At 38.1% G+C, this 26,597-nt stretch overlaps 1 protein-coding gene across 1 annotated transcript; it reads right to left on the bottom strand.

Annotated features, from left to right (window-relative positions):
* Window positions 1-19,051: 19,051 nt before the first annotated feature.
* Window positions 19,052-23,330, bottom strand: trn (tartan). Its single transcript, XM_030385760.2, has 2 exons — window positions 22,816-23,330; window positions 19,052-22,151 (listed from the first exon to the last, which is right to left on the bottom strand). Exon 2 carries the CDS (start codon window positions 21,995-21,997, stop codon window positions 19,733-19,735), a length of 2,265 nt encoding a protein of 754 aa, XP_030241620.1. The 5' UTR covers window positions 21,998-22,151; window positions 22,816-23,330; the 3' UTR covers window positions 19,052-19,732.
* Window positions 23,331-26,597: the final 3,267 nt, after the last annotated feature.

The following is a 26,597-nucleotide window of genomic DNA, read 5'->3' on the forward strand; positions in this document are numbered from 1 at the left end:
ATATATTCATTTATTTAACTATTTATTTTATATTTTATTAATTAATAATTTTTTATTTTTTTATGTATTTCTTATTTTTTATATATTTTTTTAATTATTAATTTTTATTTATATGGATAATTAAATACCTCTACCCTACTCTACCAGAATTCATATAACACCTCTCCGTCTCTGTGCAGCTGTGAAGTGCTTGCATAAGTTAAATAATGGAAAAACTAATTTCCCAGCACTTGCGCTAATCTCAATTTCAACTTTTATTTTATTTAAATTTGATACTTTGTTTCCAAATGATAAACAGAGAAAAAGAAAAAGAAGGAAAACACAGAGACACACACACACAAAGCTCCCATTCCCAGGCGGAACTTTATGTGTTGCCGCGAAATCTCAAAACAATCAAAGTACGAGAGTGCAACAAAAAAAAAAAAAAGCAACAACAACAAAATGGGGGCCAACTCAAATAATATGCGAGGGCTGTCGTGGGCGTTGATGTTTGCTCAACGAAAATACATAACAACAGCAACAACAACAACAACAACAGCAGCAGCAGCAGCAGCGGGTGGAACCCAAAGCCAACTTCAACTTTAGTGCGAAAACTTTTGCCACTTAACTTTTGTGAATGCAGGCGGGCGGGACAGGGAGTGGGGAAAGCCCGGGTAGCCAGCGAAGCTGCAGATGTAGGGAATTCGTATCCCGTATTCCGTATCCCGATCCCTGGGCCAGTTGGCGTCGGGACTGCCTCAAATGCCAAAGCAATTAAAATTATTGCTGGCGAAAAAGTAATATTTTTCAAGTGCTAAATAAACACACTATAAAAGCCGCGAACGCGAACGGCGAGCCGACGACCGAAGTCAATATGCTGCTGCTACTGCTGCTCGCCGCTAGATGGCGCTGCTCACGCACACACACACACGCGCGAGCACAAAGCCAGAGAGAGTGAGTGAGAAGACGTTCACAAAAGTTGATTCAATGATGTTCTCAAGAGTTATTTACATATGCAACGCGCACAGAGAAAACTTCAGCGAACGCCAAGGAAAACTCTTCGTACGCTTTCCACCCAGCAAATATTTGGCCTCCGCCTTTTTAGCTATGCCAAATCGCTGGACAGACTTATTCAGCTACTTGTTGGGCTAGGATGGATGTTGGGGGAGCGGGTGAGACCCTCTTGAAAAGTTGCTGGCGCCTGATGGGCCGCTTGATTGCCTGCTCGGTTTGTGATATGCGCCAGAGGAGAAGACAAGCAGAGCCAGTTAGAAGATGGAATTGTTATGTGAATGCCGGCTAAGAAGGCAATTATGATAATGCTCAAGTTGTTCGTGCTGTTGCTACCTGCAAGCAAAAGTTGCCTCTGAAGCCCATAAATTTCTAATATTAATATGTGGACAAATATATCTTGTAGTTAATAATAAATTTATAGTTAGTTTCAATTTGCGTGCAAACTTTTTTTTATGAACTTATTATAAATTTGTTGAAAATACATTTACATACAAATTTATTCTTGGAATTTAAATACATTTATTAACTATTGTAAATATTTTTTAAATATTCTTTTATATACATAGAGTATATATTTAATATTATGTTATGTTTTATTTTTTTTTTTTAATATTATTCGAATCATTTTATTTTCATATTTTAACTTCTAAATATTTTATGATTTATTTATATTTTTATATATACTTTAATGCTTTATTTTTTTAATAAATTCTGTTAAATAAAAAATAAGTATATTTCTTACTTATTGTTACTTTTGATCTAGAGCTTTTAATTACTTAAATTACATTATTTTTATTTAAGTTTAACATATTTTTTTTATAATATGTTTATTTAATATTGTTCAAATTATTTTATAGTATTTCATAACATTTTTTCACCACATGTATATATGTTTTTTAAAATTAATCAATTATTCATGTGATTTTATTTTCTGGATTTTTATTAGTCATCCTTCATTTTTCCCGTCTCTCCCTCTCGTTCACCCCATTTTTTTTTGATACCCTACCGCTCAAACCGTTCAAAACCCATTGGAAATCTATTATCTTCAATAAAAAATCCAAGTACAGTCGAGAGTTAACATAAATGATTTTCCAATTTATTGCTGCGTTCTCTTATTTGTTTGGCAGCGCAACATTTTCGTTAGTTTTATGGGTTTGGCAACAATTGGCTACAGAGAGAATTTTTGAACCCGTAGCAGTTGGCGAACCCTTCATATACGGCGGCTCACTTAACCATATGAACTTCTTGTTTTTATAGCACACCGCAGGCGCTGCGCGCAAAAGTTTCTCGTCAGCTTCTAATAGCCGCTCCATTACTTAATACTAGAGCCTGACGCTACCCGAGAGCCATGCCGATAAAAGGAAAGACGCAAAAAGTTGCAACATTTGCTGAAAATCTCCGCAGCGCGCACACTTTCACCCAAAAGTTGACAGGAGTCGCGCGGGGAGGGAGGGTCGAGGCGAATTGCAGGCGACTTAACCTAAGAAAAGAAAGCAGCAAAGTGTGACAAAGTACATGGCAGGAGGCGGGCCGAGCGGGAGGGGAGTATAAATGTGTAAATGTCTATTCGAGTGTAGAATTTGATTGCACTTGGAAATGTCTTTATGCGCGAGTGTTGGGCCAAAGTCATCGATGATGCTTTGTCGATTGTCTTTTATGGCTTGGAAAATAAACTTTTGCCCCGCTGGCCGTACGCTTCGTTGCACCGTCGAGCTGCAGCAGCGGAGTTAAAGAGATTCGAGCGTAAATTCACCTAAATTATGCGTGTAACTCAAACTTGGCTCCAGCTGGCTTTGTCTCTCTCTCTCTCTTTCTCCCTCTCTCACTCTCTCTTACAGTTTTCTGTGTTGTGGAATTTGAAATAATTTGCTGACTCACACACACTAGCACACACCCATGACCCACATTTATATGCTCGAATTGATTTTCTATGCTGGCAATCAGCACAGGACACAACATACAATATATACGCGGCGTATACGCAATGTCCTGCGACCCCAACAACAACAGCAGAGTTAAAGCTGCAGCCACAGCCCCTGTCAGCTATTTTTATTTGCTGTAAATCTGTAACGAAGGCACGCACTATTTTCGAGCTGCTGCTCCGGCTAGCCCGTTCAGTCTTTGTGCCGATTCTGCAACAATCCGCATAGCCACAGCCACAGCCCCAACTCCTGCTGGGGCTTCCTGTTTTTATAATTTAATGCCTGTTTGAGCAGCGGCGGCCTATCCTTTGGCTATGATGTGTGTGCGTTTGAGTGCTCTCAACACATAAACTACAACATTTAATTGGTTCGCCAGCCTTGGCCCAACACTTGGGAGCTAACGCCTTGGCCGGCACGTCTTTGGAATGCATGAGAAATTTGTTTGCATATTTAATGCAATTACCAAAAGGTTCTCCCATCGGAGTAGCTGAAAGGAAAAGAGGTTAAACTCCACGCAAACTAAAATTGATTTAGCTGACAGCTCGGCATTAGAGGATCCAGTGTCACGGCACCTGGAAAAAGGGTTCCGCAGGATATAGGCGCAAAGAGGTACATTTTATTGATATTCCGGGCGCATAAGCGAACCTAGGCCATGTGTAGAAAGTGGCCCGATATATGTATGTATGTGTGTGTGTGTTCAGCTATAAATATGTATGTGGATTGAAGTCTTCGCTAACAAGCCAAGGCATCGCTCACTCTCATTGCTGTAAGTGGCCAAGCGGGCAGAGCTATCGCATCGTCCGTCTAACTAACTGCAGCTTTGCCGTAATCATTTCTGAAGGTTTCGCCTGTTTTGCTCTGCTTGCATATATTACCTGCACTCAAAGGCCAATTTCGTTAGGCCAAACGCAAGTTATTTGCTCATTAAAAGGCTGAGGCCAAGCCAGAACAATAATAACAAACAGCAGCAACTGCAACGTTAACAACTACCAGCTAAAGTCCCTTTGCGTGTCCTCGACTTCATGGCCGAGTCTTTTGGCCAATTTGGCCCACGGTCGAGCCATCGTTTGCTCCAGTTGATGCTGCGCTGCCGGCGATATTTCACTTGAGGCGCAGATCGATCCACACAGGCCGGCCTGGGCCGGGCCTTATCATGCGCATCTGTCAGATAAACTTTGCATACGTGCACATACATACATACATAACTGGCACACCAGAAGGCGGTCAGCCACCCCGCCTCCTGCCGCTCGATGGCCACTCACGTTCCGTTTCTGTTGGGCCAACGTGGCTTGCAATTAAATGTTTGCTGTTGCTATTGCCATTGCCATTGCTGTTGCTGTTGCAGTTGTGTCCGCTTTTGTTGCATGTTGTACATGGCTGGCGTACAACCTGCTACTGAGCAGAGTCCAACTTTCGTTGCAGTTGCAGTTGCAGCCACAATCGTGATCTTATCATTTTGCTGCTTTGTTCATGTTCGATTTTGTGAATTTGTTTTACTCGCTGGCTCGCTGCTATCTATCCATAAGCCGCTCGATATTTGCCCGATACTCTTTAGCCATGACATTTTCCGACCGCATTTGCAAACAGACCGCGTCCAGCTCACAGATCTCACTATCTATCTATCTCTCTCCCGCACACTCTCTTTCTCTGTTAATATATTTCCATTTAAATAATTTACAAGTAAAAATCTCTGTGCATTGTCCCGATCGTGATAAGCTTTGACTCTGCGATGAGCCCGTTTTTTCTTTGCATTGTCTTGCATACGAGGCAAAAAAAAAAAAAAGAATATATATATATATATATATGTATGTATGAATAAAATGTATTTAATTTATTGTGTCCTGCTGCAGATTTATGGTCAAGCATCTGCGCTTATTGGGCATTAATGTCAACAGACACAAAGAGGGTGAGGGAGAGAGAGAGAGAGGGATTAAATGAAATATTCCATTTTCAGCATGTGAAAAGAAAAATATGAAGCTTTTGCTTCTCAGCTAGTATGATATACATTTGATATTTTTATAAGCCATAAACCTAAAACTAACATAATCAACTATTCGATTTGCAGCGCATTTGCATAGCTGTGGCAAATGCTCAATCAAATTAAACCGACTGTGGCAGACGGCTGGAGCTGAAGATGCAATGCAAATGCGAAACACAAATCGAATGAAAATTCTTTGCATACTAAATTCGTTAGCTCCGCTCTGGCCGAGGAGGACGATGATGACGACGATGATGTGCTAAAAACCCCTTCAATAATTAAATATAAAATATAAATATAGAGAAAAAAAGAGAAAAAAAAATATTGCGCTCGGCAAACAAATTCCAATTTAGATTTAGCCAAAACCTAACGAAACGTAACTGTAACTATCTACGAATATGTATGTGTGAAGGTTTCTCCTACTTCTCTTTTTTATTATTATTTTTTAAATTGGTTTTGCAATTTGGCTGTAGTGCGCTGGAACGTTGTTATTGGTGTCGCCGCAGCACCATCGAGATACTCATACTTGAAGATACACAGCACGCGATATGCAAAAGATACAACACACGGACACGGACCCTGAGAGCTCCCGGCAGGGCAGAGCAAATAACGGTAGGTAGCTGGAGCCAGGCGAATTGGTAGCTAGCTGCCATCGTCTCATCGCCTCATCCCCTCCCATTACCCGCCGCCCATCTGTCCCAGTCGTCCGTCAGGTCGTAGATGTTAATCGCTGCGGCACTTTGGAGTAAGTGGCATTTCGCAGCGTCCACAACTACAACGACCATCGGCAGCGGCAGCAGCAGCAGCGCTGGCTGGCTGCATTACTCGACTCTTGATGGGGCCAACCCACTGCCAGTGCCGCTGCCACTGCCACTCCCACTCCAACTGTCCCTTAGCCAGTCAAAATGGGCGTGGCCCCTTGTCAGGCCAAGTCCAACGTTCGTGGCAAATGTTTGCGGATTTGAATTTAAATTGAAATAGGATGTTGTATATTCAAATGAATTTTAACTTAAGGGTAAATGGCTGGTCGCATCAACCACCCACCCGCTCACCCACCCAACCAGCCACACACACACACTCACTCGCACAGCAGTGCAGCAGTCCAAAATGCGGGCTCAGATTAACATCATCAGTTCTGGCATTGATTGGTCCTAGATAGCACACGAAAGCCCCGCCGGCAGTCACATGTAACCGCAGCCAAAAAAAAGAACTGCAAGTGCATGAGAAAGCAAACCGAAGAGCTGATGCTCTTGAAAGAGAGAGTGAATGAGAGCAAGACAGAGAGAAAGAGACAGAGAGAGAGAGAGAGAGAGAGAGAGCGAGAGAGAGAGAGAGAGAGAGAATATGTCACGAGATATGCTTAAACTTTGTATGAAAAGTATGTGAAATATGTATGACATATAATTTATATTTTACAATATATAATTTTAATTGTAATTAAACATTTTGTTAGTATGGAACCTAAAATAATCAATAATAAAATTTATCAAACATAATTAATATCATTAAATTCAGTATGCATATTAATATACAAAGAGGAAGAAAATATTAATGAAATTTGATTTATTATATTTAATATTGCATTAGTTATTTAGCTGTGCTTGGTATAAAATATCATGACACTTGTCTGTAAATTTAAAATCTATATATAATTTTATTTATTCTCAAATGGTAACAGAATATTAATTCAAATTTAGCATAATAATTTCAAAAGAAAAAAAAACATATTAAATTACACATATTTATATATTTATTAAATATAATTTAATTACCTTTTTTTAAATAAAAATGTATATTATTAATTTAAAAGAAAATTATATTTTTTACCATGATTATTAATTAGTTATTCTGAAAAATAATAAAGTTTTTTATTTATATAGAAGTGCATATTTTAAAATTTGGTAAATATATCATAATTATTTATTCTTTATTTTTAATTTATTAATAATACATTTTAAATTCAATTTTTTCAATAAAATAAATGTTTATTTATATGTATTAACATTTATTAATATGTGATTCACTTGGAAATTCACATATAATATATTCAGCTATTTACTTGCCTGCTTTCCCAAGCATTTCATCCATGTATCCATGTATTATCTCTGCAACTCTTCTGCAAATATGCTATTCCGTCTTACTTCTCTGCAGTCACATTTCATATTCAATATACCCAATGAAATATTAAAGCAAAAAGCAGAAAGAACTGAGAGCACGGCTTGTGTTCTGCGTTTGTTCGCTCACGGATAAAAAGAGAGCAAAATATCTAATGGGTTTTGTAATAAGTTTTAGTTTCCATGTTTATATTAGCATGCTAATGGTGGCAATTGCTCCAGGTGCTGGCCCTGTGGCCGAGGCTATTGAAATTGTGCGGCGAATATTTAGCTCAGCCTCAATATTGGCTTGGCTGGACAAGCAGTCATGCAGTCAAGCCAATCATTGCCTGCCCCCTTCAGCCCTTGAGCCATGGGCTTGTTATCTGGGGTTACCTTCGTGGGAACTACAATAGTAAGTGGAAAGAGCTTCAGAACTTTGTTTGTCTGGCCGTGGACGTGTCTATTGACGCCCCCTCCGCCGAATAGAAGAGCTGATAAGCTGCCAAAGCTGGCTACAAATTATATCGGAGAATACGCTGCACCCCCAGCAAACAGGCCATAAACGATAATTAATAGAGAGATAATCTAGGCGCTGGATTGGCTTTGACAAATCTCATGGCATTGCAATCGACATGAATTATATTCCCAACCGACCGACCGGGCCCCTACACCAAATTTCCAGGGAAATGCTGCCCCCAACCCCAACTTGACAATGCTGACAGCGACTGTAAAGACAACAACAACAACACCAACAACAACAAGGAGAGCATGTAACCATAAATCTTGTAGTTTTTCCTCCATTTCCCTCGCTTTCGAGAACGAGAACTAGAGTTCTTCTGGCCCAGGCCTAGTGACATTTGTTTTTGGAGGCAGGCAGGAGACTTCGTCTTCATTTGCAGCCCAGTTTCGTTTTATTAAAAACGTTTAAGCGAACACGAACTGGCTGACAAACCCAAGTTTAGCGCGGGGGGCAGAACCAGGCACGATTTTTCGTAACGAAACAAGACACTTTAGAATGCAATCGAACGGAGAGATACAGAAGAGACCGAGACAGGTAGAGAGAGAGGGAGAGAGAGAGGGAGCAGGAGACTGGCGTGCCACAAGCTACAGGTGGTTAATCACCAATTAAGCGCTACATCATACAAATTTGTAGCCACAAAAAGAGTTCAAATTGAACCCTTTCTTTTCTTCTTCTTCTCTTTTATTATGTCATACGATTTGTCACCTGTCGTTGGGCGCCAAATTCGACCCGAGTTCTCATGGCGCGCGGCAAAAATTGAATTGATTAATAAATGTGCCCGAGCTTATGAAGCTCTTTCTGTTCAGATCTCTTTTACATGTTTTCCTTTGTTGTTATGAAAGAACTTTTTCTTTATTCATTGTTTTATTCTCGCTCTCTCTCTGTCTTTTTTGGTTACGTCAAGGCATAAATCTCAACTAATTTTGTGTAATTAGTTTGCATAATCTGTCACGGTTTGTTTTTCTTAATTTTCTTCATTTCATTTCTGGTTTCTTTATTATTCCAGCTCCAGCTCCAGCTCCAGCTTGGGTCGTCTTGCATGCCTGATGCGATTATTTTTATAAATGATTCTCGATGGATTCTGAATGGCTGTGGCAGCAACCGCGGCATTTTGTCAAGGTATGATAGAAATTAAGCAGAGTTTGGAAGCTTTTCTGGAAGTTGAGCAATTAATTTACAGCCAGATCAAAGAGTTGCCAAGCGCAGATAAGAATCGAGTCGGGCTTGAGACTTGACTAATGAAACAGCAATTACGGTAGCTCAAAGAAGCCAAGCCGTGGGAGACGAGAGCTGCAAATATATAAAAATAGAATATATTTATTTATTTATTTGTCATGTTAACTTTTCGATATACATACATTCTGTTTGAAATAATTTCAAATCATTTTCCATGCAGCTCAAACAATGAATGCCTGTAAGCTAATTTGGTGCTATAATTTAATGATATTTACTGTGCCCACACAGCGAACAGCTCAATCGAAAAACTAAACTCAATTTGACGATGTCAAGCGCTGCCAAACAAAATATCAAATTTATAGAATTTCATGGTCCATTTTCATTTTGGCCAAAAGCCGTGGCAAATCAAAGGCCCCGACACATGGGCAAACATGCCAAATAAACAGCGCATAGTTGGGGGAGAGAATGGGCGACTAAAGCATACCCTGTAGACAGCTAAAAAGATTTGTAAATCGTTCGCCTAGCCTTATATTTAGTTATATCAATTCGAAATGATTTCTATTTAATTTTTCAATAATTTTACAGGGTATATTTGCGCTCTAAGCACAATTTTGTAAACAGAAAAAGATAGCTAAATATCAGTTGACTAGACATATATCTATTATGTTGATAACATAGCAAATTATTATCATAGTTTATCAAAGTTCTTTAAGTAATTTTGCAGGGTATTTTTGCCATTCGACAACTCTCTAAGCACACACACCTTTCGTCTAAATTCAAATCGACAACGACGTTTAATAACTAGTTTAAAAACTCATCAGAGCAGTCAAACAATAGCAAATGGGATTGCCACGCCGTCCGATTGATGCATAGAGGTAGTATATATTTGATGGAACCATTCAGCAATGCTCTCCCGCTGCCCCTGCCACTGCAGAATGTTGCACTTTGATGACCAAATAACAACGGGACTAACGCAGCATTTTATGTGGCGCTATGAATGCATTCGCCAATCAACTGAGCCCCAGCTGCAGCAGCCGCAGGTGAGGCTAGACGGACTATGTGCGCATCCACTCATAATTGAATTTCGTCCCAGTTGGAGTTGCAGTTGGGCAAGTGTTTTGTATTATTGGAAATTCTCTTTGATGTGCACACAAATGCGCTGCGAGAAACTTGCTAAATAATGCGTTCGCAATGGCAATTGACAACGAAAATAATGCGCTCAGCTCAAATTTATAATACTCTTTCTAATCAGCAGGCGAGAAGTGCTGGGCAGCAGACGTTGATGTTTCCAATTGGAATGTGTGAAGTGTTGTGAAGGCGCTGTTTGATTGAGATGATATTATGTATGAACTAGATATGAGCTAGATATACAATATTTACATATTGGTAACAAAACATAAACATAACATATTGGTTGGTAACAAAAGTATTTCGGCATTAATTATGACCAAAATAATTTTTTAATATATATAAATAATATAATATTTATATATATATAATATATAATAAAAAAAATGAAAAATAAAAATATAATTAAAAATAAATAAACATAAAAAACAAATGAATGCATAAATAAATTTTAAAAAATATATAAATTAAAAAAGAAAATAATAACAAATAAATATATATATATATATATATATATATATATATATATATATATATATATATATATATATATATATATATATATATATATATATGAAAAATAAACATAAAAGATAAATAAATACATACATATGTAAATTTAAAAAAAATATATTTATAAAAATAAATAAATAAAAAATGGTACGAATATAAAAATATATAAAATAATCATAATATTTACTATACACATATGCAATAATATTAATAATTGATTTTATATTTTTATTTTTCAAATTTATTAACAAATAAAACATATAATATTAAATAAAATTAAAAAAAAAAAAACTTTAATGGTAGGTTATAGATGGAAAAATGATCCTTTCATAGAGATATGATATATCATATGTATATACATATGCATAAGTTCTTTAGGAAATAAACACATAAAGTGCTTTATATTTTACCGGCCCCACTCAAGCTTCGCATATCAGGCAATTGATGGGACTCGACATGCAGACATCAAAACTCCAAAACTCCAGAGCTTTATATTTAGAGATCTCATTAGATACTTTAGCTAGCATAATAGCCATTTCATTTAATGCTGCTGTATGAATAAGGGCTTAGCGAAGTAGCAGAAAATGTTGAAAAGCTCGAATTAACCCCATTAGACATTCAATATGAATAGAACTTTGGCCAAGCATGTTCCAGTACGCACATACTGGCGGCTGTCTGGCTTCTAGGTCTGTCTGCCCCGTTGCCCTGCTATTAACAAAATGTATTACCGCATTGCGATACCCTCACGCAGGACATCAAACGTGGCTTTCATGAGGGTGCGGACAGCGTCAAGGCACGGGGGCTGGTGGGCGGAACAGGTTGCAAATGTTTTTGGCTGCGGCTGCTGCTGCTGCTGCTGCTGTTGCTGTTGCTGCTGATAATGCCTCAATGAATACTGTTTAAAATTCATTTCGTTTATCATCAAGTTGGTTATGCCAAAAGGGGTGTGGGCGGTCGGAGAGGAAGTTTTTCGGGTTTTTCGCTGCCTGATGAGTTTTGCTGGCGATGAAACTTTTTAAATGGAATTTACGCTGCAAAATCGCGTTTTCAACGAAATGAGTTTTAATTGCAAGTTTTCCTAATGCAGGCAACACACGCAGTTGTCGGCATTGCGTGTATTTCACTTTGTTGTCATCATCAGTTGTTGTTGTTGTTCTTGTTGTTGTAAATTCGTTAAAATTTCTGCACACGTTTCCCCTTAAATAGCACAAAATTATGTTCTTTATGATAATTTGCGTATATTTGCGTGCGTGTGTGTGCGTGTGTGTGCGTGTGTGTGTGCGTGTGTCTCTGCCCCCTCTTTGACGTTAACTCGTTAGCTTTTGCAGTCGAACATGTTCAATGTTGCCAAGCAGCCAGCCAGTGTTGCCAACCATATAGAAATCCAACAGCAATTGGCATTGGCAAACGGATGTAGGCAGAGCCACGCCACAATTAATATTAATATTTACCCAAAGCTCAGCTGCTTGTAAAATGCCGAAAATATTATGAAAATTGAAATTGGAATGGGAATGGGAATGGTAATCGGAATGGAAAGGTGAGAACGAGCTGCGGTCATATGCAGAGCCCAAATTGCATTAAATTTACCCAATAATGGAGCTAAGCATGTCAAATTTTAGTTGCAATACATTTAATACAATTTCATACAATATGTAGTTGTATATCTGTAGATTTTCGTAGTTTAATTAAGGTCTTTGTTCAATTAACTATGCTCTAAAATATTGCAAACTCGCATTCGACCTGTGCAGTGAGCGTTTGTTCTGTTGCCAAATGAACTTTATTGTGCAACTCAATTAAAAAGTTGTGAAGCTCTCAACATTTTTATTTGCTGTTTACTTTTTTTTTGTGGCCCAACGAAAATGTTGCCAACAACTGCATCGGACTCTTGGCCAGTGCCAGGCTTCAAAAATATATACAAAACATTATCTACCATAATTCGTTGTTGCTGCTGTTGTTGTTGTTTGTTCTCTTTTATACTGCAAATAAACTTCGTGTTCGCCTATCTTTATTTTATTTATCTTTTTGTATTTTTATTTTATTTCATGTATTTTATTGCGTATGCAACAACAGCGGCAACAACAATTGCAACCTGCTGCCTGCAGTTGAGTCCTGCTTGAATATTGGCATAAGGGGCTATCCGGCTATCAGAGTCGGCTCTGCTCTGCTCTGGCATGCGGTGCAGTGCGCGTATTTGTTTTTAATTAAAATAAATATTACCATAACCTATAAAATAATTGAAAAGCAATTTAACATTATTACCAACAAACCGACTGCCCTAGACGTGCATTATCCTTTCGGGCCCGCTGCGAGGGTCGTTTTGCACCTGACGCTTGCAAGACTCATATATCGATATGTATGTATGTATGTATATATATATATACTCATATTTGAAGCAGCTTAACATGCTTTTAGTGAGCTTATACCCTATAAATGGATTGGGAGTACATTGAATATTGCATGACTTATAAATTATATATCTTGTAAAGAAAATTAATAAATAATTTAAATAAATTTGATTATTCTGCTGTTTTATTTATTTTTTAAAATTTTATTTATTTATTTTATTTATGTTCTTTAATTTTATTTATTTAATTTATTTTATTTATTTTTTTTATTTTATTTATTTTATTAATTTTTTTAATTTTATTTATTTTATTTATTTATCTATTTTTATTTTATTTCAATATAACAGGCAGAGTTTTTAAAAATATATGTAATATATATATTTTTTTTAATATTTTATTCAAACTAATTATCTTTCACTAACAATTTTTTGATATTTTTCTACAATATTAAATAAAAAATTTAATTTATTTGTTTGTTAATTTTTGTTCGATATTTCATTTATATATTTTAGTTATCAATATTTGTTTAGAAATCTTATATATTTTTCCATTAGCTAAAACCCAACTAATACCAAAGTCCAATTGGACTTACTCATCGACTCGCGTTGCCAACTGCAATATTTTCGCATGTTTATTGAACTGGAAATGAATATATAGTTACAGTATTATTCCTCTTCAAGAAAAAATACTGCCAATCCAATTGAAATAATCCAATGAAACTGTATATTATATGATATTCAGATATTCAATTAAAATTGCATTTCGCTTGACATTTCAACTTGTTTTCGAGTTTAATTTTGATTGAGAGACAACGTTAATTAAATTCATATACTAATTAATCATATCATATTAAGCGCATAGTAAGGGTATTCCCACTCACTGTCATTGCCAAAGCGCTTTCATTTTTGTATAGCTTGAAATATTTTTTATACGCACACACACATACACACACATATACGCATACGCACATTGCGCTTCCACTTTTTGGCATAATTATATTTTTAACACTTATGTGCATTGCTTTATGGCAAAATATCTCGTGCTCTCGTGCGAAAAATTAAATGAAAAATCTTCTTTAACTGCAACAACAACTTTAATTATTTAATTAAAAATGTTCGTTGTTGTTGTTGTTGTTGTTGTTGTTGTCTGTAGTGCTGCGTAAAATAATTCTTTGTGAAGTGTGCGCTATATATGTATGTGTATCTGTATGTATGTATGTAGATCTATAAAAAGTAGCAGAAACTTAAGTAGGGTGCAGCAAATGGTATTGCATTAAGGGTCAAAAGGTCATGGAGCCAAAGTTTACGCGACTTTAAGCAGGAATGTTGGTCAAAGTAATTTTATAAAATATTTTTAAAATATGCACATATGTATACAAGTAAAGAGAATGTGTAACATAATCTGTAAATGACTGTAAAATATTTAATTTTTACTCCAATATGCCTTACCTGAAGAACAGTTTGCAGCAGCTTCCCTTTGCCCGCCAAAAGATAATATAATTTTATGCCTCATAAACTAAAGAATTAAAAACAATTGCGCACAATTGAAAGCTGATATTGATTGCCTTGGGAAAAATCATGCAACATCGCACAAAAGGCAGCCGGAAAACCTATAAAAATCTGCTCGAGCAATCAGATGACCATAATGAGACGAGTTTAGGTAGACTCACGCCTTGTAGTTAGGCAAACCCTAGGCAAAAACTAACTGTTATTGTTGCTATGTACATGAGTAAATGTGTGTGTGTGTGTGAAGTGCAACCCAATACACCGTAAATAGCATTTGTATGGCCGTAGCATAAAAATTCGCATTAAAATCACAAAACAGTTGCAATTGTCGTGGACGTGGCCCTCGCTGTTGTTGGCCGTTTGTCCGTTTGTCTGTTTTGTCCGTCTGGTATCTCCGCTTACCTTTTAATCTTCTATAACGTTTCCATTAATACGCAGCGGTAGTTACCCTGCTTTTGGCCAGCCCTCACTGCCAATGCCAATGCCAATGCCAATGCCAATGATGAGAAATTAATGTGCGTACACAATTTCACATCTCACAGAGCGAGATACCCAGAGCGACTGGGCTCAGGGCTCAGGGCAAGGGCCCGGCCAAAGCCTACTCGGTCCGCTCACAGCACAGCATGAGGCATGTGGCAAGAGGCAAGAGCAAGAGGCAAGAGCGTCACGGTCTCTCCGCTCAGCGGGACAGAGTGCTAACCATTGTTGGGAAATTTCATGGCGCTCCGCACGGGGTCCGCAGCATTGCTTGCGAGATCATTGTAAGGTGTAACAAAAAACCCAATAGATAGAAATTTTGTCAAATGGAAATTGTCGTTTGAGCGAACAGTTTATGGGCTGTTGCGGCTCTTGCTGTTGCGGCTGTTGCTCTTGCTGTTGCTATTACGGTTGTTGTTGCTTCTGCTGCTGCTGCTGCATGTTGTCAAGCCCATCTACGTAGCCGTTGCGGCTTAGCGTTTCACGCCCCTGAATTTACCTGTAACGAGCTGGGCGTTGAGTCTGAAGACGCAGTTGTAGTAGAAATGTTAAGTTAGCTGTTGATGGAGACTCTGGACAAGGGTATTTATCATCTTTCACACTTCATAAGCCAAATTGATATGCAATTAGATAGAATTGATTAAGTTATATGTAGTTAACGGTCTTATAAAGCCTATAAAGCTTAATGCAGCTAAATTTTCTAATTGCTAATATAAAATTCTTAATGAAGAAGTAAAACTTGTTGATATTTGAAATGATATAAATTAAATATTTATTAAAACCTAAATTGCTAAATTGGAATCGAACTAAAATTCAATTAAATTAATTAAATATAATATCTCACATGAGCAATTTATTAAAATAGAATTGATAAAGAAATACAATTTAAAATATTTGTTTTTCATCTACAACTGCGTAGTTAAAATTAAATTTAAAATGAAAATTAATTAAAAAACTACATGATTAAACAAAATTATTAATGCCAAAAATATGTCAAAAAGTTATTATAAAATTAAAAAAAAATTAAATAAATAAAACATTCAATTATAATAAAATAAAATAGGTTTACAAAATTTTAAAAATAAATATACTTTTGAATTGACTTGATATTATTAAGCTATAGTATATAAAATTTATACCATTTACAAAAAAAAAAAAAAAAAAAAAAAAAAAAAAAAAAAAAAAAAAAAACAGAACACATTATAATAACTATTAATTATTATATTTCTTATAATGCTGTATCATGTAATAAGTTGACAGAATAGTATGTAGTTGAATCTGAATTAAAGCGAATAAAAATCTGTACATGTATGTATGTAATGTGCATCCAGAACTCTCCCATACATACTAACTACAATGCATTGCCTGCTCTCACACAACTCTCACTTACATTCTTTCACTCACAGCTTAGGTGTACTCAACTCAACTGTAGCTTTCAAATGAAAATAGACTTTAAATACTTTCAGCACCCGTGTCAAGACGCCCCCAAAGACGGTTTCAAAGAAAATTCAAAATCCAAAATCCGAAATCCAAAAACTATATGAAACTTGGCCCACATCACGGCACGTTCAACTTAATTGCCCCGAAAAGCTTTTATGTAACTTCTGAGCGGCCAATAGATAACAACAGCTGATAAATAGCGCGTCAAATCGAACGAGCCCCGCTGGAGAATGGAGGCGCGCTAACCTGCCCGGTAAACGCAATTGTGAAATGCTATAATTTCTGAAGTACCTTTAATGAGCATTTTCAACATGGTCATCATACAATCAGCAGCAGCAGCAGCCACAGCCACAGCCGAGCCGTGCTTCATGCAGAGCGTATTACAATGGCTCCAATATTTGGACCATGGCTCGTCATAATTACTGCCCAGAGCATAGCTTTTATTTGGGCCTCATATTCTGACTGGCTTTTCGTTTGCCCGCCTGGCTGTTGGCCTGGTTCAGAACTGGCCCGAAAAGCCAAAGCCCCAAACAATCTGTAGATGGATCGGCTACATATCTGAGCATCAGGCGTTGTTGTCTGCGCATTGGGGAATTAATGATTACGTCCGTGTGGACGTAGGGCCATTCGAAGTGCTGCGGCCGGTTTTGTGCCTTGATCCAGTAACCCTTTAATGCAAACACTGGGCAAACACAGAAATTGAACAGTAACTGAAACTTGCTCAGTAGCTCGTTCACTCGACTCTGCCGCACTCGTCTCACATGAAAGGAAATTGTAATGATCGAAATCAAAATGTTTTCGTTACTTTAGCTCCTAATGAAGCTTGAATAGTGCGAATGACTCTACACAGTTGCTCGCTGACCCGCTGGCTGCTGGCTCTGACTCTGGCTCTGGCTGTTGGCTCTTTTGGCTGCCAACTGTTGTTGGCTGTTGGCCGTTGGCCCCTCGGGGGCAACACAATCGCACCACGCGCCTTTTAATCGAAATTTGATGATGAATTCCCAACTCAGCTCAACTTAACTCGATTCAATTCAAAACTCAAGCCTCGAGTCCGTTCGCTCGTCTCTCAGTCGCCTCTCCGAATGCTACTTTAAGCACCGCAGCTCGAGCACTTTTATTGTTGGCCATTTGGGGCTTTTGGCCTGCCGCTATTTACCTTTGTTATTTATTTATTGTTATTATAGTACATGCCTCTACTTGTGTTCTGGTTTCTCTATCTCCACTTTTTAATTGTATAAATAGGCTGGGGCTTTTCGGTTATTTGTATCGAGCATTAACCGCCACATGATTTGCCTGAAATTGTCAGAAGATTACCAAAGGGGAGAGACAAAAAATAACAGATTTTCTAGCTTGGCTTGGACTGGCTTTTCTTTTGTTCACATTTAACACAGTTGCATTTGCCGTGACTTTGGCTTAATGTAGCCAAAATGGGCTTTAAGTAGAACGAGTTTTGTAACATGCAACAAAACCTTGTATAAATCTAAGAAAGGTACAGTATTTTGTTTGAAATTAAGATTCTGTGTAAAAAGCAGATAATCGTTGTTAAATCCAAATAAATACAAATAAAATAAATATATATATAATTGTATAAATATAATGTAAAAAATATTATAATATGAATAAATAAAATATATACGTTAATAAACAAATTTAAAATTTAATTTTACAATATATAAATTTAAAAAATATAATGTAAACAATATTATGATATAAATAAATAAAATACATTCAATAATAAACAAATTTTTTAATATTTTAGTATCACTGAAAAGTGAATAAAATATAATATACATATTAATTAAAAATTTAATATATTATAAATTTAAAATCAAACCAATAATTTAAATACTTTATCAAATTATAATTTGTATATTCATGAATTAATTAAAAAGTAAATATAAGTTTAAAAAATTTAATTTTATTTAATTTCAAATTAAAATTTTAATATTCTTAAATTAAATAAAAATAAAAAGTAAATATAAAATTTAAAAATTTAATAATAGAAAGGACCAAAATATTAACTAGAAAATATTAATCTATAATTTAGTATTTAAAAAAATTAAATCTAAATTTATATATTTGATTGCCAAATTTTAAACTTTTTTCTGCAGCTAATAATATATTAAAGTTGTTCAGCAAGAAAGGAAAGGAACTGAGCTAAAAATATGTGTAAATTAATGTAAAAGAATTAAAACCTACATATAAACGAATATGAAGCAGAGCCAAGCCTTTGGCCCACATACACACACATATATGCATTCATAATTTGGATTTCACAATTTAAACTCTGACGGCCTTTTTCCATTTGTTGCCCAAACTCGATTTTACTTTCAGCCTCAGCATTAATATTTTGCGTCACATTTTCTCGCATTCGCCGACTGTGGAACGAGAGAAAAAATTGTACGCACTTTGCAGCTCTTAACTTTCAATTTAATTAAAATTGAGTGAAGTAAAGTAAAATTAATGCACTATTATGCAAAAGGAAACAAGCTACAAAACTTTGACGACGAGCGCTCTGTGACGTCAACCGTGGCGCTAGAGTAGCTCTAGCCAGATGCCTAGGCTAGAGAGTGAGGGCCAGAGAGAGAGAGAGGGAGAGAGCAGGTGAGTAAGAGTGGAAGTCTATGCCTATGAGTGCGTGCATAATATTCAATTTAATGCGTTGCACTACATAAAAAATATATACATATATATATTGTGTATATATATATATGTATATCTATATATTCCCACCCTCTTTCTGCCCCTTTTCGCTTCCACCTGCTGCCCAGCAAAAGTTGCAAGCTCATCGTTGGAGAAAATAAATGAAATGAAATGAAATGAATTGTGAGTTTTTTTTTTCAAGTAGTTTTTCAGTTGTTGCATATATTTTTGACGATATTTGCTTAAATTTGCATAAATTGTTTCACTAACTAATAAATACATAGTCATGGCTTATAAATACGCTTTTCTTGTTGGTTTTTAACAATCGATTTTCGTTTTAAATAATTTAAATTAAACTTACAAGTGACTCTCAGTGCTTTGTTGATTTCTTTTCAATTGTTTTGCTTATGCTAATATTTTGTTTAAGTTAGTTTACAAACTAGGCTGCTTACGTGCTAAATAAATACAATTTGCTTTTGTTCTGCTTTTGCTGTAATGGAAAAATAGTAGTAGAAAGACAGTAAGTAGTCAGAGTGCATAGAGATCGCATTGAGTTTTTTGTTTCGTGCTTATATACAGAATAATAGAGTTGGATCAAGTTTCTTGAATTAAGTTTGTTTAACTAATGTCTCAAGCGGCGCTTACACGTGGTCGGCTCGTGAGTATTTTAAGGAAATACTCTATCAAAAAATAGAAGGGAAAACCTTGTCAATGTTAGACTGTTAAGATAATATACTATATGATATATATCTATAAATAGTTTCAGTAGATCTCGTGTAAACGCTGCCCGTTAGTATCTTATGTGCTCTACTACTAAAATTTCTTCAGATTACGCTTAAGTGCTTGTTGCTTTTGTTGTTGTTGTTGTGGGAGAAGGGAGCTGTCGGGAAAGGCGGTAGGTAGGGCGGGTGGAGTTTTGGCATCACAGTTGACAACGACACGACACGACGACTAAGCATTGATGCTCAGCTGCCTGCGACGATAGTGCTCCGAGGATCAGTGCGTGAACTGGCGCATGGTGCTCGCATTGCTGCTGTTGTTGTTGTTGTGCGCGGACTTGTGCTGGAAGGAGCGACGCCCGGTGGTGGCGCACAGTCCGTTGCGCAGCGGCAGCGCTGGCGGCAGCGGCGGCGGCGTGGGCGTCTTGCTGCGGCCCATCTGCTCCAGGGGCAGCGAGTAGTGCGCATTGCTGTAGATGTAATTGGGATCCATCATTTCGCCGCTGGCATCCGCATCGCAGGCGAAGTCGCGTGGCTCGCGCTCGCGCTGCTTGAAGTGCTCGTGGGTGACGCGCAGCGTTTGGGGGGCATGCACCATGGGCACATCCGCGTACGAGTAGCAGGAGTCGCCAACGGCCGCCGTGGCGGCCAGAAACTGCGGCTTCGTATAGTGATTGAGCTTGGACTGCTGTGGGTGCGATTGCTGCTGTTGCGCCTGCGCCTGCTGCTGCTGCAGCTGCTGCTGCGGATCGCGTCCCATCGTAGCCGTCTTCATGTGCAGCACGAAGCTGGCGCTGTCGTCGACGGTGCCCGCCAGGCTCTTGTTGTTGTTCAGCTTCTTCTCGTGCATCAGCGTCGCCGACATCGGCACCTGCAGCTGCTGGAACTTGTGCTGGCCATCGACGGCATTCAGATCGTTGATGGGCATCGGGCACATGCCGTAGTGATGATGGGGTCCAGCGGTGGCCTGGTGCGGTGCCGTGTAGGTGTTGGGGAAGGTGGAGTGGATGCCCAGGGAGCAGGGATGATGCTGCAGCCGCGACATGTAGTCCTCGTCGCAGAAAGTCTTCTGGTACTCGCGCTCCTTGCGGCCCAGCGCCGAGTTGCCCCAGACGCCGCCCTTGAGGTACTCGCGAATCTTGTGCCGGCAGCGGTACAGAACCAGCGCCAGGGCCGTGATCGTGGCAGCGGAGCCCACCAGCAGGGCGCCGATGAGCGCCTGCTTGCGCGGATCCGAGTGCGAGCAGCCCATGAGCGTGGGGTTCAGGTGCTTCAGGGCCTCGCCGCGCAGGCGCTCGGGGAACTCGCAGAGCAGCTCAGTCATCTGGTCCTCCTGGCTGGCATTCTTGGCCACCAGCAAGTTGCGCAGCCACATGACGCGGCAGTCGCAGGACAGGGGATTCTCAGACAGATCCAGGGTGGTCAGATCCTTCCACGGGAATAGACCCTCGGCCAGCGAGGTCAAGGCATTGGCCTTCAGCACAACATGACGCAGATGGGGCAGGCCGCTGAGAGCGCCCTCTTGCACCTCGACGAGCATTTTGTTGGACGACAGGTTCAGATACTCCAGGTTTCCGTTGGCCGCAAAGGCGCCCGTCATCACGCGCTTCAGCTTGAGGGCTCCGTTGATGTCCAAGCGCTTCAGCTGCTTCAGGCCCACGAAGGCGCCCTCGCTGATCAGCTCGAAGTCGTTTTGGCCCAGCGACAGCTGCTCCAGGCGCACCAAGTGGCTGAGGCCCACCGAGGGAATGCGCGGCAGACGATTGTCGGAGAGATCCAGGACGCGCAGCTCTTCCAGACCCAGGAAGCTGTCGTGCGAGATGTTCTGCAGGCTGGCGCCCTTCAGCTCCAGGCGGGTGAGGCCCTTCAGGTCCTTGAAAGCGCCCGACTGGATGGTCAGCAGCGAGTTCATGCCGAGGAAGAGCTCCGCCAGGCTTGGCATGGCCTGGAACAGCACGGGATCTGGCACAGTGGTCAGCGCATTGTCATCCAAATATAAAATGCGCAGCTGCTTCAGGCCATCGAATGCCTTCGGGTCGATGAAGCCAATGCGATTCTCGCCCAGATTCAGCTCCTCGATTTTCAGCAGCGGCGAGAAGGTGCCCTGGTGCAGCTCCGAGATCAGATTGCCGCGCAAATTGAGCACAGTCACGGCGGACAGGCCAATGAAGGTCTTGTTGCTGATCTGGCCGATCTTGTTGTGATTGAGATGCACCTCCTGCAGCTTCTTCTGGTAGGCGAACGTGCGCTGTGGTATGGTCATCAGATGGTTCTGCGACAGATCCAGGAACGTCAGCTCCGCATAGAACTGAATGGACGAGTCGATGGTCTTGATCTTGTTGCTCTTGATCACCAAGCGCTGAATCGAGGGATTCAGTGCAATGGGCAGCACATCCAGCTGGCCCTCGCCGCACTGCACCACCAGGGTGTTGTCGTCGCACTGGCAGCCGGGCGGGCAATTGGCCAATGCCATCGTTTGGCTCACACAGATGCTGACCAAGATGCAGCTGCAGATGCAGATCAACTTTTGTAGTTGCTGCATTTTGTTTCTGTTGCTTTTATTGCTTTTGCTGCTGTTATTGTTGTTGTTGTTATTGTGGTTAACGCCTTCCGGCGTCGATTTGTTTTTTGCGGTTAATTTCGCCTTCGATGTGTGTGTATGTGTGTGTGATATTTTCTTTTAGTTGTCCATAATGCTGCGAGAGAGAAAAGAAATTGCAAAGGAAAAGAAAAGTCGGTTAGCTGAGTTTTCTTGCAATGGAGCTATTTTTATGGGTTTTCCATAGATATCACATGGCTGGAGAAACATAAATTATGTTGTCTTTTATATATAGATTTCGTTTTATATTTAGCTCAATTTGAATTTTTTCAGTAAGAAATTTGTCGCTCATTCATATTCAGCTTAAGTGAGTTGTGGAAACTTTTAAATAAAACGTTTCTCTGTTTTTATGATACATATTTAAAAGTTGACAAGAAAAATTAATTGTTATTACGTTGATCGTGTTTTAATAATTAATATACTTTTCCATATTTTGTTTCTTTAATAAATGGATTTTTTGTAAAATATTTTTTTTCTATGACAATAATTTTATGTAAGCCAAATAAACATATTATTTATATTTTTAAGTATTTCAAATATTTGTTGCATATTTCACTAGGTAAACATTTTTTATTTTTGTCAAATATAATTCTTTATATAAATATTTGTATAACTTTCTCAATATATACTAATATTTATATTTTAATAGAAATTTTACAATAACTTTTTTAGTATTTTAGAATTTTTATCTAATTTTTTTTTTTTAACATTTTACATTTTTCTAGCACTTTATCAAAATTTTTCTCTTGCACTCAACTTACCTTTTAGAATTTTTATGGCGCACAGCAACAATTTTTGTTAAAGTCTGCAGTTGTTTTGTTTTACGTTTGAATATTTGTAAATTATATAAAAACAAAATAAAACTTATTTCTTGTTTTTTGTTTTTGTTGAAATTGTGTTGACCAATTTTCTGTTGAGTTTCACTTGAACTGAACTTAAAATTTCACATGCAGCTAATAAAATGTATTTTATTTAGCCAATTCATAACTTTTGTATATTTTCGTATTTTATTTTCGAAATAAAAAATGCTGTTTAGTTTTGCTGTTGATGTGTGTGTGTGTGTTTCAATTTTGTATTTTAGTTGTGTGTGGTTTTTGAAAATCGTGCGCGATAATCCAGTGGCTCGCTTTGCTGCACGCTTCAAGTTGTTGTCACACGGTTTACGTTCTTTTGAGTCGTGGCAAACTGTTGGCCAGAATGTGAGACACAGTCGGTGCTGGGTGCTAGTGGACAACCGAACACGACGAGGCAACGAACTACACTGATTTAGCTGAGCAGGCAGCGCATTGACGATACCTCGGTCCGAGTGTTTTCCGCTACGGCTACGCCAGCTGCAGGCGAGGCGTAGATAATCCACGACGCGGCCTTGCAACGAGAGCCGCCCGAACGCCAGGCGTAGAGGGAGAGAGGCAGAGTGAATGCGAGAGCGCGAGAGAGTAAGCATGCCAAGTGGTGAGTGCTCAGATAAAGCAGCTGCCGAAGCGAGCGAGAGAGCGTCAGACCGAGAGCAAAACAGGTTTTCAAGCAAAACTCACTCAAAGCCAATTCACTCACAATTTATCTGAGGCCAGCTCTCTGAGAAGAGGCTCGGCCGACTCTGGACTCTGTTGCAGCTGCAGCCCGACGCACAGTTGAGGCCTGGCAGCCCAGCAACATCAACACACACGAAATGCTTCGAGTTTTGCGGCCAGAATGATTTGACGTACTTTAGACTTTTGCCTCAGCCAAGTGAAATATTGCGGCCAAGTCGGGCACTCGGCACTTGGCATAATTAAGCCGCCAAAACACGTAGGCGCAAAAGAGATTTCATTAGAAAATCAACTTGGGCACTGTCAAATGTCAAGTGGACATCAATTGCTCTGGTTTACTCAAATCTAACACTTAAGGCGAAAACGTTGCTCTTGAAACCGATATGGTCGTACCTCATGGAAGCATATCCCATTAAGGACACTCATTACACTCCCGCTGCAATTGAAGTGTTGCAGCGGTAGAAACCTTTTCTTTCCACACCGCACAAATGCAACTCAACACATGCCCCAAAAACCACGCAGCGAATTGTTATTTATAGTGTCATTTGATACTTGGGACATGCTTGTCTATTGCTCTCAGTGCAGCATTGCGATGCATTTTTGAGTTATGGCACAGAGCACAGATATCTCTGTATATGTATATACATACATAAGGAAATATGCAGACTGTTCAACTATTTACAAACACACACACTCGCACACGCACAACAACTGTGACAACAAGAAAATCAACTATAAATGGCCATAACTTTGTGCCAACATGCTGAACGAGTTAGAAGCGCTGGGGGTTTTTCGGGGTTTTGCTGGCATTTGCCGGTTGCATAACTTGCATATTTTTGCCATCTCGAAATTCTCGTAAAAGTATGCAAAATACTGTTTGCCTATGTCTACACATATGAAAAATCTGTACGGCTTATTTTCAGAAACAGAGAGAGGATGGGTGTGAGAGAGAGAGAGAGTGAGAGATAGATTGTGCACTCTTGCATATTGACAACTGTTTGCAGTAAATCAACATTTGGCAGGCACTGTAACCCATAATTATTTTCATTTTCCATATACGAATTTCGTTGTTGATTTGCATCTGACATCAATGTCAGCTCTCTTAGTGCAAACAGTCGAAAAAATATTGTGAATCGGCAATAAATGCAATAAATATGTCAAAAAGTAGCTAAAAGCTGCAAATAAAACTACAATCTCTACAATCTCTTTATGGAATATTGCGGAATTATTCATGCAATAAAAAACGTAAATCTATGTTCTGTAAATCGGTTGGATTATTTCATCAGACAGCAAAAAAAAAAAAAACTAACAAGCTACAAATTAAAAAAAAAAATATTGCACTTATTTATCAAGAACTAAAGTAGTTCCTGTGATTAACGGGGGCTAAGGGAAGGCAAAGAGTAAATATTGATATGAAAGAAATACATTTCAAAGTAAACATATTCGAGTTGTAAAATATTATGAAAATGCACACAATATAGTTAACATAAATAACTCAAATATAGCATGAAAAAGTTCTTTCCCAAAGCGAATTTATGCGGAAGTGAAAGAAAATTAAATGAATTTAAATAATTTAAGAGATAAATGTAAAATATTCAGAATGAAAACTTTTATTGAAAATGTGGAAACAAAAAAAAATAAGCAAGAAAAATATGATATATGTAAAATATACAAGTTTCTGTTTTATTTATATTTGCTATACAGAATATATATTCTGTACAAAATTTTAAAAATAAATAGCAGATTGTAAATGTAAAATGTCAATTAAGATTTAAAATGTGAGCGCTTTAATTCAGTTTGACAGCTGGAATAGCAACAATATGAGATAATTATTTATAATTTTTAGAAAGTTTCTGATTTCCAAATATCGAAAAAGTATGCCGCAACAGATTGGTAAAAAGGCTTGCAGCAATTATGTTTTGATGGCGACAGCAGGTTGCCTCTTGCCTCTTGCCACATGCCACATGGGCGGCCATAACTAATTATAGAAAAGAAACTTCACATACTAAACCAACTCTTCCAGCTGTACTTGATCTACATCTAAGGCCAGAAATAGTTGCAGCAGGTGTACAGAAAGTTTATGTGCTGCTTCTTTTTATTTTATTATTTTTTTTTTTTTACTCTCACGTTACACTTAATAGCAGCTGAGGCAACGCCACTCTGAAGGGGCCTCTCAATTTGCGTCGATGTGTGAGAATTGCTTGGCAATAAATTTTAACAACATTTGACGGCATTCAGGTGAGCAGGCAGCGGCAGAGGTAATCACATCTAAACAATAACTGGAAATATGTTTGTTTGCGCTGCGCGTATGGAAATTGTTTAGTCGAATGCTAAAAAGCACTTAAACAATTAGACAGATTTGGGGAGCGATGTGTAATTAGGTAAAACACTGCAACTACCGTTGCATTCGACAAAGCATAAATGCAAATAATGCATGGCAAAGCCAGTCAAGCCAAGCCGAGCCGGCTAAAACTGACTAAAATACAGTCAGCAAACAACAGCGACGCACTTTGGGCAAACAAAAAACAGAAAAAGCGAAGGGCGAGGTAACTTATGGGAACGCTTAGAGTGACCAGCCATCCAACCGAAACCAGAGTTAATCAGAGTGAGCTGTGCTAGCAGATGCCCTGCATAAATGAAAAGAACAGTAAATGAGAAGAAATTGTATTACAGAAGGAAGTCAGCAGCTAAATGAGATGAATATAATTGAGAAAAATAATAAAATATATTAAAATAAAATATATTTATAAAATAAATTAAAATTGTATTTTAAAAATAAAATTAATTTATAAAATAAATAAAAATAATATATAAAATATAATTGAATAAAAATGAAAAAATTAAAATTGTATTTTAAAAATAAAATTAATTTATTAAATAAATAAAAATAATATATAAAATATAATTGAATAAAAATGAAAAAAAAAATTAATTAATCATATTATATAATTAAACAAAATATATATATATATATATACAAATTTAAAAGTTATACGCAATAAATTTAATTTTCA

Source organism: Drosophila navojoa, chromosome 4, assembly GCF_054131105.1.
Source record: "Drosophila navojoa isolate 15081-1374.11 chromosome 4, UAZ_NAV_1.0, whole genome shotgun sequence".
Taxonomy (NCBI): Eukaryota; Metazoa; Arthropoda; class Insecta; order Diptera; family Drosophilidae; genus Drosophila; species Drosophila navojoa.

Bases quoted from the DNA above. Each gene is read 5' to 3' on its own strand.
- trn (XM_030385760.2), bottom strand. From the start codon at position 21,997: ATGCAGCAACTACAAAAGTTGATCTGCATCTGCAGCTGCATCTTGGTC.